Raw genomic sequence first — 13,544 nt, 5'->3', positions numbered from 1 at the left:
GCTCCCACTGGCAGGGCAGAAGGTCACGTGTCACTCGAGTGACGCCTTATTCTGTACCACGTGACAGTGACAGAGAGGAGGCCCGGGGCAGCCAGAGCACAGCCAGGTACTGAGCCCCCGTACACCCTGATATCGCGATATTCATGACAGCTCTGTACAGGACAGGGCGACAGACGGTGCACACAGAGACGAGTAGTACTGTGGACCCTCGGCGGGGCAGTGACCTGTAACTCTCACAGAGACTAATGTATACATATGTGTGTGTGTGTATACATGTGTGTGTGTGTATATATATATATATATATATATATATATATATATATATTTTCGCATGGGGTTCACTAAACCTGGGGCAGTGGTTGCTGAGCATATAGTGTATTTTCTATGCCACACCTTCTGTCAGGCATTGCATACTATGATACTAATATATATGTGTATGTATGTACACACCCACACCCCTGTGTCCACCTGTGCTGCTCTGCACACCTGTGGGCCTTGGTGCCCTGCAGGGTATAGCTGAGGTGCCATCCTGTGCCAGTGTGGTACCTGACCCTCCTCTGTAGGGGGCGGCTCGTTCAGCAATGCAGGAGCTCCTTACATAAAGCCTAAAGGGGTGTATAAGAGCGGAGGAGCTGTGGTGAGGGCCGTATTATTTATTATCCAGCTGTCCTAGGATCAGATAGAAGAGGCTGAAGGGAAGTCCTCAGCACTGCAATGCAGCATTGCCCACCAATACTGACCTGCACTTGGCAGCCCCCTTTCCACACCAGTGTTAGGGTATGTGCGCACGTTGCGTACTAGCCCAGCACCGAAAAGGTGCGCTTCAGAGCGCAGCTGAAAAGCTCCGTTCTGAAGCGCATGGTGCCGGCGAGAACGTGCGCTCTGCCTGCAGCTCCTCCCATAGACAGAGCAGGAGCTGCCGGCAAAGCGCCGAAGCACTGCGCTCTGAGACGCCACGTGCGCACGGCCCCTGCACAATCTCCATAGACTGTGCAGGGGACGCAGGACGCATGCAGTTACGCTGCGCTGCAAAGCGCAGCGTAACTGCATGAATTTACGCAACGTGCGCACATAGCCTAATAGTTGTATTTTAAGTGCCAGAGTGGCAGCACATTATTTATTTATTTATTTATTTATTTTATATAGCGCTAACCTATTCCGCAGCGCTTTACATACATCAGGAACACTGTCCCCATTGGGGCTCACAATCTAAGTTCCCTCTCTGTATGTCTTTCGAGTGTGGGAGGAAACCGGAGTACCCAGAGGAAACTCACACAAACTCCTTGCAGATGTTGTCCTTGGTGGGATTTGAACCCAGGACCCCAGCGCTGCAAGGCTGCAGTGCTAACCACTGAGCCACCGTGTCTCCCTAGGAATAGCACATAAGGAACCTGCACATTAGGGATAAGAGATGATTTACCGGTAGGTTTCACCGCTACATTGACACCTATGGAAATGCACGGCCTCACTGCTGATCTTTACTGACTAGAAAGTGTTCCTTGTATACAATCAGGAAAAGGGGGTAGCTGCGCACTAGATCCATGAGGATGGAGAGCTGGAGGTCTGTTGGTTGCTTGGGGCATCTGCCCCTTTTTTTTTTTTTTTTTTTTTTTTTGCCTGGCATCCGTTTTGAATCTGGCACATACGTGTCACAGTGATGGCTTCATCCGTCATTGTGCTTTGGCTCCTATTACCATTTTCTCCCTGTCATAGTTCCTTCACCACCCCTGACCCAACATTTCTAATCTTGGCTTTGGCCCAAGTTGTCGGCTATCTGTTCCTGGAATGGTGCTGACTCCAGTGGAAGAATGCTAAACAGGAAGACCGTAACTGGCAGGAAATCCCCCCTTCCCTGTGTCATGGAGTGTACCGGAGAGTTTCTGTGGAGATAGGTCTTTAGACCAGGCACGTCTCATTAGGGACAGTTACCAGCCGCTACTAAAGCGCCAACGCTGCTCTGAGCACTGAGCCTCTTTGGCTTCTGCCATTATGTGTTCTTCTGACCATACACGTTTCTACCTTTTGGAACCACTCAAGATGTCAGATCAGGAATCCTGTGAGAAATATACTTAGCTGGTTCCATGATTCCCTTTGGCTATGATGGGGATATGCCCCAGCTGGGGTAAGGGGCACCATGCACCCACATACAGCTGCTTTACTCCTTGTGGCAGCTGTTGTTCAGCTTTAATAGATGTGGAGACAAGCAGTGAGATTTTGGAACCCTCTGCCACATATGTGTGATCATGGTTGGTTCACTACAAAAGTATGAGAGCCTGGATGCCTTTCTGGATATATATATATATATATATGTATATGTATGACGTTGACTCAAGGAACTAGTCTGATTGCCGTATGTGGACTGGAGAAGGATTTTTTTTTTTTCCCCTAATATGTGGCAATTGCTATTTTCTGGATCAACGTTCGATTGAACTCTATAGACATGTGTCTTCTTTCATCCTTAAAACTACAGTATAAAATAATGGTCACTAGATATGCCATACATGTCTTTGGTCGGAATACCTCCTTAAAGGGCTTGTCCTATCTAGCATGAAAAGTCTGCAGTCACTCTATGTGCCTCTCTGTGATCACAGACTCGTGAATCCTCCCAGAGCGTGCTGGGATTTGCTGTCAATTATGTGATATGCAAACTCCCAGCCAGAACCCGACTAGTGGGTTCAGCCTTCCTCAATACAGTCATATTGAGCTAGAATATGCCGACTAGTCGGGTTCTGGCCGGTAGTTTGCATATCGCATAATTGACAGCCGTTTCTGGCGCGCGCTGGGAGGATTCACAAGTCTGCAGTCACACAGAGAGACGTACCGAGGGACTGCAGACTGTTGATTTTACACCGGATAACCCCTTTAATGTTTGAAAATCCTATGAGGCTCTGTTTATTTTTTGTAAGGGTACGTTAACATGTAAAAGAATTTCCTCAGTGGATCCACTACAAATCCAAAGAATCATACTCTGCATTTGATTTATTTTTTGCTGATTTAAAGGGAATCTGTCACCAGGTTTTTGCCATCTCAGAGATATATAGGCTGAAAAAAGGCCTAGGTCCGTTTTGTTCATCCTTCCTCCACTAATTTGTATATTTTGCCACTAAATAATTTATATCCGACAATATTGTGTGCACTGAGGAAATCATCCAGCCCATCTTTAAAAGTTGTTACATTGTCCACAGAGTGACTGCTCTAAGGGTAAAGAACACTTTCCTATTTAGCTGCCAGAATCCCCCTAGTCTTTAGTATTGACATCTGAGAGCAGCATAATGTAGAGACAGAGACCCTGATTCCAGCGATGTCACTTACTGAGCTGTTTGCTGTTATTTTGATAAAATCAATGTTTTCTCTGCTGCAGATCTAGCAGTTATACAAAGCTCATGAATATGCTGGACTACCTGACAGCACATCAAGTAGTCCTCTAATGATAACCTACTGCTGATTAAACAGTGATTTTATCAAAACTACAGTAAGCAGCCCAGTAAGTGACACAGTGCTAGAATCAAGATCTCTCTTTCTTCATCATGCTGCTCTCAGATAAGTTGGCAAAAACCTGGTGACAGATTCCCTTTAACTATTTCCATTTTAGAAGGTGAGATCTGACAGGTTAAAGTGGTTGTTCCCTTTCAGATAATGTATAGCCCCTGCAGCAGTTTTTTTTTAAACTACAACAAACCATGCAGTTCTTACCTTCCCCGCGGCCACCAGTGAGGCCCTGGCCTTGGCAGGGCGCTGACATGATGTTAACAGTGTGACAGCCAATCAGTGAGCTCAGTGCCTCCTGAAGGGGTGTTCTGCTGGTTTCTAAAGAGATGCGTGAAGTAAGATCCGCCAAATTAATTTAGAGGCACTTGTCACTGACCCCCCATCTTAACCTTCGTGCGCCTGTCTAGAAATGCCAATAGTAACATTTCTGGCGTTAAAAACGCCACCATTTTTGATGAATTTGAGGTCCAGTGTAGTCACACCCCATCCCGCCCAGACTTCTACCCACGCCACCCATTTTTTTTTTTTTGAGCTGGTGCAAACTAGCAAGAAAATGCCCAAAGTGTTTTATGCCAGTTGATGAATTGGGGCCATAGTGTGCACATATTCTTACAGAGCCTTTTTGAAGTTGTTTTGAGGAGTATTTTGGACTGATTATAATCTACAATGCTGCAGATTTCTATCTATAAATCTCGACAGAAAATCTACAGCATATTTATCACGTGTGCACATATCCTAAGCACTGCTGCGGAAACCATATTTATCAGGTGTGCACATATCCTAAGCACTGCTGGGGAAACCATATTTATCACGTGTGCACATATCCTAAGCACTGCTAGGGAAACCATATTATCCATGTGTGCACATATCCTATGCAGTGCTAGGGAAACCATATTTATCACGTGTGCACATATCCTAAGCACTGCTGGGGAAACCATATTTATCACGTGTGCACATATCCTAAGCACTGCTAGGGAAACCATATTTATCAGGTGTGCACATATCCTAAGCACTGCTAGGGAAACCATATTTATCACGTGTGCACATATCCTAAGCACTGCTGCGGAAACCATATTTATCAGGTGTGCACATATCCTAAGCACTGCTGGGGAAACCATATTTATCACGTGTGCACATATCCTAAGCACTGCTAGGGAAACCATATTATCCATGTGTGCACATATCCTATGCAGTGCTAGGGAAACCATATTTATCATGTGTGCACATATCCTAAGCACTGCTGGGGAAACCATATTTATCACGTGTGCACATATCCTAAGCACTGCTGGGGAAACCATAATTATCAGGTGTGCACATATCCTAAGCACTGCTGGGGAAACCATATTTATCAGGTGTGCACATATCCTAAGCACTGCTGGGGAAACCATATTTATCAGGTGTGCACATATCCTAAGCACTGCTGGGGAAACCATATTTATCAGGTGTGCACATATCCTAAGCACTGCTGGGGAAACCATATTTATCAGGTGTGCACATATCCTAAGCGCTGCTAGGGAAACCATATTTATCAGGTGTGCACATATCCTAAGCACTGCTGGGGAAACCATATTTATCAGGTGTGCACATATCCTAAGCACTGCTAGGGAAACCATAATTATCACGTGTGCACATATCCTAAGCACTGCAAGGGAAACCATATTTATCAGGTGTGCACATATCCTAAGCACTGCAAGGGAAACCATATTTATCAGGTGTGCACATATCCTAAGCACTGCTGGGGAAACCATATTTATCACGTGTGCACATATCCTAAGCACTGCTAGGGAAACCATATTTATCAGGTGTGCACATATCCTAAGCACTGCTGGGGAAACCATATTTATCAGGTGTGCACATATCCTAAGCACTGCTGGGGAAACCATATTTATCAGGTGTGCACATATCCTAAGCACTGCTAGGGAAACCATATTTATCAGGTGTGCACATATCCTAAGCACTGCTGGGGAAACCATATTTATCACGTGTGCACATATCCTAAGCGCTGCTGGGGAAACCATATTTATCACGTGTGCACATATCCTAAGCACTGCTGGGGAAACCGTATTTGCCATGTGTGCACATATCCTAAGCACTGCAAGGGAAACCGTATTATCCATGTGTGCACATATCCTAAGCACTGCTAGGGAAACCATATTTATCAGGTGTGCACATATCCTAAGCACTGCTGGGGAAACCATATTTATCAGGTGTGCACATATCCTAAGCACTGCTGGGGAAACCATATTTATCAGGTGTGCACATATCCTAAGCACTGCTGGGGAAACCATATTTATCAGGTGTGCACACATCCTAAGCACTGCTGGGGAAACCATATTTATCACGTGTGCACATATCCTAAGCACTGCTGGGGAAACCATATTTATCAGGTGTGCACATATCCTAAGCACTGCTGGGGAAACCATATTTATCAGGTGTGCACATATCCTAAGCACTGCTGGGGAAACCATATTTATCAGGTGTGCACATATCCTAAGCACTGCTGGGGAAACCATATTTATCACGTGTGCACATATCCTAAGCACTGCTAGGGAAACCATATTTATCAGGTGTGCACATATCCTAAGCACTGCTAGGGAAACCATATTTATCACGTGTGCACATATCCTAAGCACTGCTAGGGAAACCATATTTATCACGTGTGCACATATCCTAAGCACTGCTAGGGAAACCATATTTATCAGGTGTGCACATATCCTAAGCACTGCTAGGGAAACCATATTTATCAGGTGTGCACATATCCTAAGCACTGCTGGGGAAACCATATTTATCACGTGTGCACATATCCTAAGCGCTGCTGGGGAAACCATATTTATCACGTGTGCACATATCCTAAGCACTGCTGGGGAAACCGTATTTGCCATGTGTGCACATACCCTATGTAGTGCTGAGTAAACACTGTATTTAGTGACCGGTCCTCTTCATTAGCATTGCCAGCATTAGTTTTAATTGTGATGAATAAGATGTAATGTTCATATTCCGATAATCTAGAATGTGTGTGAGGGGATGAGCTCTTCTCCTGGTAACCCTCAGACAGAAGACATCGAGGTGCTGCGGTGTAAGACATCTTCCTCCGCTCCCTTCTTATCCGGGGATATTGCACTGCCTCCTTTTAGGGAAACTGATACCCTACAGCTATAGATTGTGGCTATTTATACACAAAGGACATATAAACCTATCAGGGTGGGACATAGTCCTGTTATAAAGGACATTTCTGAAGGTTTTTGTGTTTCCCAGGAGTATGTGTCTTTTGGGTTGTACATATGCTGATGATTTTCTACACTTTGCAGACATTATGGGATGCTGTGTAATAAGGCGTTGAAGTGTTTGCTCATTGTTTCCGTCTTTACCTTTCCAGGACGCCCTGGGGCTCCCTTTCTCCATTTTGCCATGAGTGTGCAGGCGTTTAGACTGGTGTGCGCTTCACAGAAGGAACGTCTTTCCCCAGGGATCCAGATTGAATGCTTGGAGTGCTGCGGGCATGACCTCTACATTGGCACTAATGACGGCTGCATTCACCATCTCCTGCTGGTCGAAGAGAACAACACTGCAGTGACCGCCCTGGTTCAGCCATCCGATCACCTTAACACTAGCTTCACCACCACCCAACAGCGGCAGAGACAATTGGGTTTAAGGAAACCAATATGTGAACTGAGAGCAGCCTCCGCCCTGGGCCGATTACTGGTGCTGTGTGACAATACGATATCGGTGCTGTGCAGTGACTCTCTGGAGCCAGTCGCAGGGACTAAGATTCGAGGGGTGCTCAGCTTCACCCTGAATGAGAATCCGGTGAGCGGAGACCCCTTCAGTGTGGAGGTTTGTCTGATCTCATCTAAGAGAAGAACTGTCCAGATCTTCAGTGTGGGTCAAGAGCGGGTCCAGCTCATACGGGAGGTCTCCACACCAGAGCAGCCTTGTGCCCTAGCAGCAGACGGACATTTTCTGTGCCTTGCTCTCAGCAGCCGCTATGTTACCCTGAACTATAATACTGGGCACTGCCAGGATCTCTTCCCATATCCTAGTGAGCAAAAGAGGCCGATCATAAAGAGGATCAGCAGAGAGGAGTTTCTTCTGGCTGGACCTGGAGGATTAGGTAACGAAATCACAATATTTTCTTTGTCACATTTTTATATACATATTACTCTGTGAATTTGATGAGGACACGGGGTGCATGGGCACAGCCTTATGCAGGTGGATGGGGTCGCGTCATGACCCACAAGTTACGACTTCGACAAGCAAGTTTTACAAAAGTGTGATGGATTTTTTGCTACTGGCAAATCACCGCGCTACACAGTTAAAGGGAATCTGTCAGCAGGGTGTTGTTATGTAAGCTGAGGACAGCTTGCTGTAAGAGTTAAAAAAAAAAAACAAACAAAAAGCAACTGTGCTTCTCTTATCTGTGTGTGTGTGTGTGTGTGTGTGTGTGCAATTGCTTACTTCTTCCAAAGGCTTTATTACCCTGCGATTATCATTACAGGACTAGAAACTCATGTGATTGCAGTCTGACACTCCCTCTGCTGTGATTGATACCACAGTCAATGCACAATCTCTATTGAGAGCCTGGTGCGGGTGGGTCACCTCTGCTTTGTACCTGAATCTAAATTCTTTGATTGTTTCAGAACGGCTGCACCCAGTAATCTATGTGATACACCATTGGATTCAGACTCCTTGCCTACATTGTGTTATTGTCATATCAGGTAGCAAAAACCCGCTGACAGATTCCCTTTAACGTGCATTACGCCATTATTTAGCATCAGAATAGAACTATTTTTGGCTGCACGACCGCCGGTGTTGTGGGCAAAATCTCCATGTATAATCCCACAAAATATTCCATGAACAACTTGTATTAAGAAAATATTTGTATTGATTAAAAACTACACACACATCTTTAAAAACAAGTGCACAAAAAGGATAAGGGAAAGGAGAATAAAGTACTGGTGTAGGATGGCCTTAAGGGTGCTTTACACACTGCGACATCGCTAGCGATAGCACCCGCCCCCGTCGTTGGTGCGACATTTGTGATCGCTGCCGTAGCGAACATTATCGCTACGGCAGCGTCACACGCACATACCTTGTCAGCAACGTCGCTGTGACCGCCGAACAATCCCTCCTTCAAGGGGGAGGTGCGTTCGGCGTCACTAAGCGGCCGCCCAATAGCAGAGGAGGGGCGGAGATGAGCGGCCGGAACATGATGCCCACCTCCTTCCTTCCTCATTGCCGGTGGACGGAGGTAAGGAGATGGTCCTCGTTCCTGCGGCGTCACACATAGCGATGTGTGACGCCGCAGGAGCGACGAACAACCAGCGGCATGCACCACCAACGATATTTGGAAAAGGAGCAACGTGTCAACGATCAAAAATTTTAGACGTTTTTGCGATCTTTGCATGTCGCTCCTTGGTGTCACATGCTGCGATGTCGCTAACTGCGCCGGATGTGCGTCACTAACACCGTGACCCCGATGATATATCGTTAGCGATGTCGCAGCGTGTAAAGCACCCTTTAAGTGTATACAGCAATCTCATGAATATTAATACATTGTATTTTAGAAATGTGCTTTACAAATTATATATAGGTAGCTGACAGGATATTATTTGGAGTGTGCAACCAATTCATCAGAGGTAATAAGTATATGGATAATAAATAGTTAAATACATACAGCCCTAGGAAACCATGAAGGTATGAAAGGGGGGAACCAACCCACTTTAAAGTGTCAAATGCATATACAAATAGCAGCACATGAATACATACAAGGTGGTAGCAATTATATAGCAGAGATGAACCACTGCAAAAACACAGTAATAAGTCAGGCCATATCCAAAATAATAATTACCAATGCCTCACCACCACTCCAACGACTGTTTCGCTACCGCTTCGTCAGGGAATCAATCTCCATGTAGCCCAAGCCTTATTCATAATTCTGTATCCATTTAATCTAATGCACTACCCTATAAAACATAAGAATCTGCAGTCTTTTTACTAAGGTAACTTCTACGTGCAAATCAGTGGATAATAGTACAATAGTACCTTTGATGAGTAAATGTTTTTTGCTTGTCTGCTGGTTTGGTAGTCCTGGACAGTCTTTCTTTACAAGATGCCATTACGTGACCGCTGCAGCCAAGCTTTGTCCTCAGCGGTCACATGCTGCATTGTTGGCATGTGCCTTAGCACTGAGTAATAAGTACGCCATGGGACCGCTGCGGCTAATCACTGAGGCTGCAGCACTGGATTAGCAGGTAATTGTGCACGTATTTTATATTTTTAATTAGAAACTGGACATTTAGCTGTTCTCTTTTTTCCTATGTAACACATGATATGTGCATCCATGGGCTCGTCTTTTCATCTTTATATATCAGAGATAGCCTCAGCCTCCTGATTACCCACAATGAGTAGTTGGTGAGATTCTGCACCTATTAGGTAGATCAGGTTACTTGCGTTTTTCAGTGTTTTTTTTTTTTTTTGTTTTTTTTTTTTAACATTTTTAGCGCCTTTTTGACCCTGTGGTTTTGTCTCTTGTTAGTATGTCATGTTTAAAATAAATTGAGGCCTAAAAGAAGATGAACTTTTTCTGGTTAACCACGGTATTGCTGGAAAAGTAGTCGTTCCACGCTGTGATAGTATTTAATAGTAGCTTTATTGCGCATTTTATGTCCATAACAAATGCTTTTTTAGCAAATGGACTACATACCTGTTTTTTTACCTGTGGATTTTCCGCATAAAACACAATTTTATGGGGAAAATCAGCACATAAAACTCCCATCAGTTTACACTGCTTAAAAAAAACACCAAACAAACCACACTAAGCACAAGATTTCTACAAATCCCATCTACTCTGCTGGAACTATAAGGCTATGTTCACATTTCTGTGTTTTTGCATCAGTCACCTGCGTTGCTTGATGCTTGTGACTGATGCCTTGTACAATGGGTGACAAGAAATGGAATTGATTGTCATGAGAAAGCGGATTCTTTTGGTGAAATTATTTCAGTAGAAAAACGAGAGAGAGAGAGAAAGAACAATCAGCTGATCGCTCTGAAAAGCCTGGTGATCATTGCTCTCAAAAGCCGGCCAATCAGCTGATCGCTCTGAAAAGCCTGGTGATCATTGCTCTCAAAAGCCGGCCAATCAGCTGATCGCTCTGAAAAGCCTGGTGATCATTGCTCTCAAAAGCCGGCCAATCAGCTGATCGCTCTGAAAAGCCTGGTGATCATTGCTCTCAAAAGCCGGCCAATCAGCTGATCGCTCTGAAAAGCCTGGTGATCATTGCTCTCAAAAGCCGGCCAATCAGCTGATCGCTCTGAAAAGCCTGGTGATCATTGCTCTCAAAAGCCGGCCAATCAGCTGATCGCTCTGAAAAGCCTGGTGATCATTGCTCTCAAAAGCCGGCCAATCAGCTGATCGCTCTGAAAAGCCTGGTGATCATTGCTCTCAAAAGCCGGCCAATCAGCTGATCGCTCTGAAAAGCCTGGTGATCATTGCTCTCAAAAGCCGGCCAATCAGCTGATCGCTCTGAAAAGCCTGGTGATCATTGCTCTCAAAAGCCGGCCAATCAGCTGATCGCTCTGAAAAGCCTGGTGATCATTGCTCTCAAAAGCCGGCCAATCAGCTGATCGCTCTGAAAAGCCTGGTGATCATTGCTCTCAAAAGCCGGCCAATCAGCTGATCGCTCTGAAAAGCCTGGTGATCATTGCTCTCAAAAGCCGGCCAATCAGCTGATCGCTCTGAAAAGCCTGGTGATCATTGCTCTCAAAAGCCGGCCAATCAGCTGATCGCTCTGAAAAGCCTGGTGATCATTGCTCTCAAAAGCCGGCCAATCAGCTGATCGCTCTGAAAAGCCTGGTGATCATTGCTCTCAAAAGCCGGCCAATCAGCTGATCGCTCTGAAAAGCCTGGTGATCATTGCTCTCAAAAGCCGGCCAATCAGCTGATCGCTCTGAAAAGCCTGGTGATCATTGCTCTCAAAAGCCGGCCAATCAGCTGATCGCTCTGAAAAGCCTGGTGATCATTGCTCTCAAAAGCCGGCCAATCAGCTGATCGCTCTGAAAAGCCTGGTGATCATTGCTCTCAAAAGCCGGCCAATCAGCTGATCGCTCTGAAAAGCCGGGTGATCATTGCTCTCAAAAGCCGGCCAATCAGCTGATCGCTCTGAAAAGCCTGGTGATCATTGCTCTCAAAAGCCGGCCAATCAGCTGATCGCTCTGAAAAGCCTGGTGATCATTGCTCTCAAAAGCCGGCCAATCAGCTGATCGCTCTGAAAAGCCTGGTGATCATTGCTCTCAAAAGCCGGCCAATCAGCTGATCGCTCTGAAAAGCCTGGTGATCATTGCTCTCAAAAGCCGGCCAATCAGCTGATCGCTCTGAAAAGCCTGGTGATCATTGCTCTCAAAAGCCGGCCAATCAGCTGATCGCTCTGAAAAGCCTGGTGATCATTGCTCTCAAAAGCCGGCCAATCAGCTGATCGCTCTGAAAAGCCTGGTGATCATTGCTCTCAAAAGCCGGCCAATCAGCTGATCGCTCTGAAAAGCCTGGTGATCATTGCTCTCAAAAGCCGGCCAATCAGCTGATCGCTCTGAAAAGCCTGGTGATCATTGCTCTCAAAAGCCGGCCAATCAGCTGATCGCTCTGAAAAGCCTGGTGATCATTGCTCTCAAAAGCCGGCCAATCAGCTGATCGCTCTGAAAAGCCTGGTGATCATTGCTCTCAAAAGCCGGCCAATCAGCTGATCGCTCTGAAAAGCCGGGTGATCATTGCTCTCAAAAGCCGGCCAATCAGCTGATCGCTCTGAAAAGCCGGGTGATCATTGCTCTCAAAAGCCGGCCAATCAGCTGATCGCTCTGAAAAGCCGGGTGATCATTGCTCTCAAAAGCCGGCCAATCAGCTGATCGCTCTGAAAAGCCGGGTGATCATTGCTCTCAAAAGCCGGCCAATCAGCTGATCGCTCTGAAAAGATGTGCGCCGGGCGATCAGCTGATCGCTCTGGCCGCTGGAACTGAATTTGCAGTGGATCATGGTTTTTTACTGTGCGCATGCTCACAGTGAAAAAGCAATCCGCTGCAGAAAAAAATCTATCGTATCTGAGGTTGCAATGCAGGCAATCTCAATAAAGACCAGGCAGAGAGTGACTGCAGCTGCTGAGTCCAGGCTGGTTTCAGTGGGTTAACATCTCTTTAATGGTTTAGGATTTTTACATATAGTAGGGGACTGTAGATAACGTTATTTGCATGATTATATGTAGTTGTATAAAGTGTGAAACGTGATTCAAAAGTTCCCTTTAAGGCCCTGTCACACACAGAGATAAATCTTTGGCAGATCTGTGGTTGCAGTGAAATCATGGACATATTATTCCATTTGTACACAGCCACAAACTTGGCACTGATTGTCCACAATTTCACTGCAACCTCAGATCTGCCGCAGATTTATCTCTGTGTGTGACAGGGCCTTTAATAGCAGGAATCTGATGACAGATTCTATCTAACCTGAGAGCAGCACCATGTGGAGGCAGAGACCCTGTTTTCAGTGTTTTGTCAATTACTGGACTGCTTGTTGTAGTTTTGATAACATCTTTGTTTTATCAAAAAGAGATTATCACTAGAGGATTAAGGCCACGTCTCACTAAGCAACATCGCTAGCAACATCGCTGCTGAGGCACGACTTTTGTGACGTAGCAGCAATGTTGCTAGTGATGTTAGTGTGTGTGACATCCAGCAACAACCCGGCCCCTGCTGTGAGGTCGCCGGTTGTTGCTGAATGTCCTGGACCATTTTTTTAGTTGTTGCTGTTCCGCTGTGAAGCGCACATCGCTGTGTGTGACAGCGAGAGAGAACAACTAAATGTGCAGGCAGCAGGAGCTGGCTTCTGTGGACGCTGGTAACCACGGTAAACATCGGGTAACCAAGAAGCCTTTACCTTGGTTACCCGATATTTACCTTTTGTTACCAGCGTCCACCGCTCTCAGCTGTCAGTGCCGGCTCCCTGCATACATAGCCAGACTACACATCGGGTAATTAACCCAATGTGTACTGTGGCTAGGAGTGCAGGGAGC

General features: G+C 45.8%; 1 protein-coding gene across 1 annotated transcript in view; it reads left to right on the top strand.

Moving 5' to 3' along the window:
* The first annotated feature begins 61 nt into the window (after positions 1-61).
* TGFBRAP1 (transforming growth factor beta receptor associated protein 1) overlaps positions 62-13,544 on the top strand; it is a 51,682-nt gene continuing 38,199 nt past the window's right edge. The window contains 2 exon segments of the mRNA XM_075333809.1: positions 62-106; positions 6,866-7,600. Of these exon segments, the coding sequence (XP_075189924.1) occupies positions 6,898-7,600 (703 nt within the window). The 5' untranslated portion in view covers positions 62-106; positions 6,866-6,897.

The sequence above is a fragment of the Anomaloglossus baeobatrachus genome, chromosome 2 (genome assembly GCF_048569485.1).
Source record: "Anomaloglossus baeobatrachus isolate aAnoBae1 chromosome 2, aAnoBae1.hap1, whole genome shotgun sequence".
Lineage (NCBI taxonomy): Eukaryota > Metazoa > Chordata > Amphibia > Anura > Aromobatidae > Anomaloglossus > Anomaloglossus baeobatrachus.
This window is presented reverse-complemented; position numbering and strand designations above follow the sequence as displayed.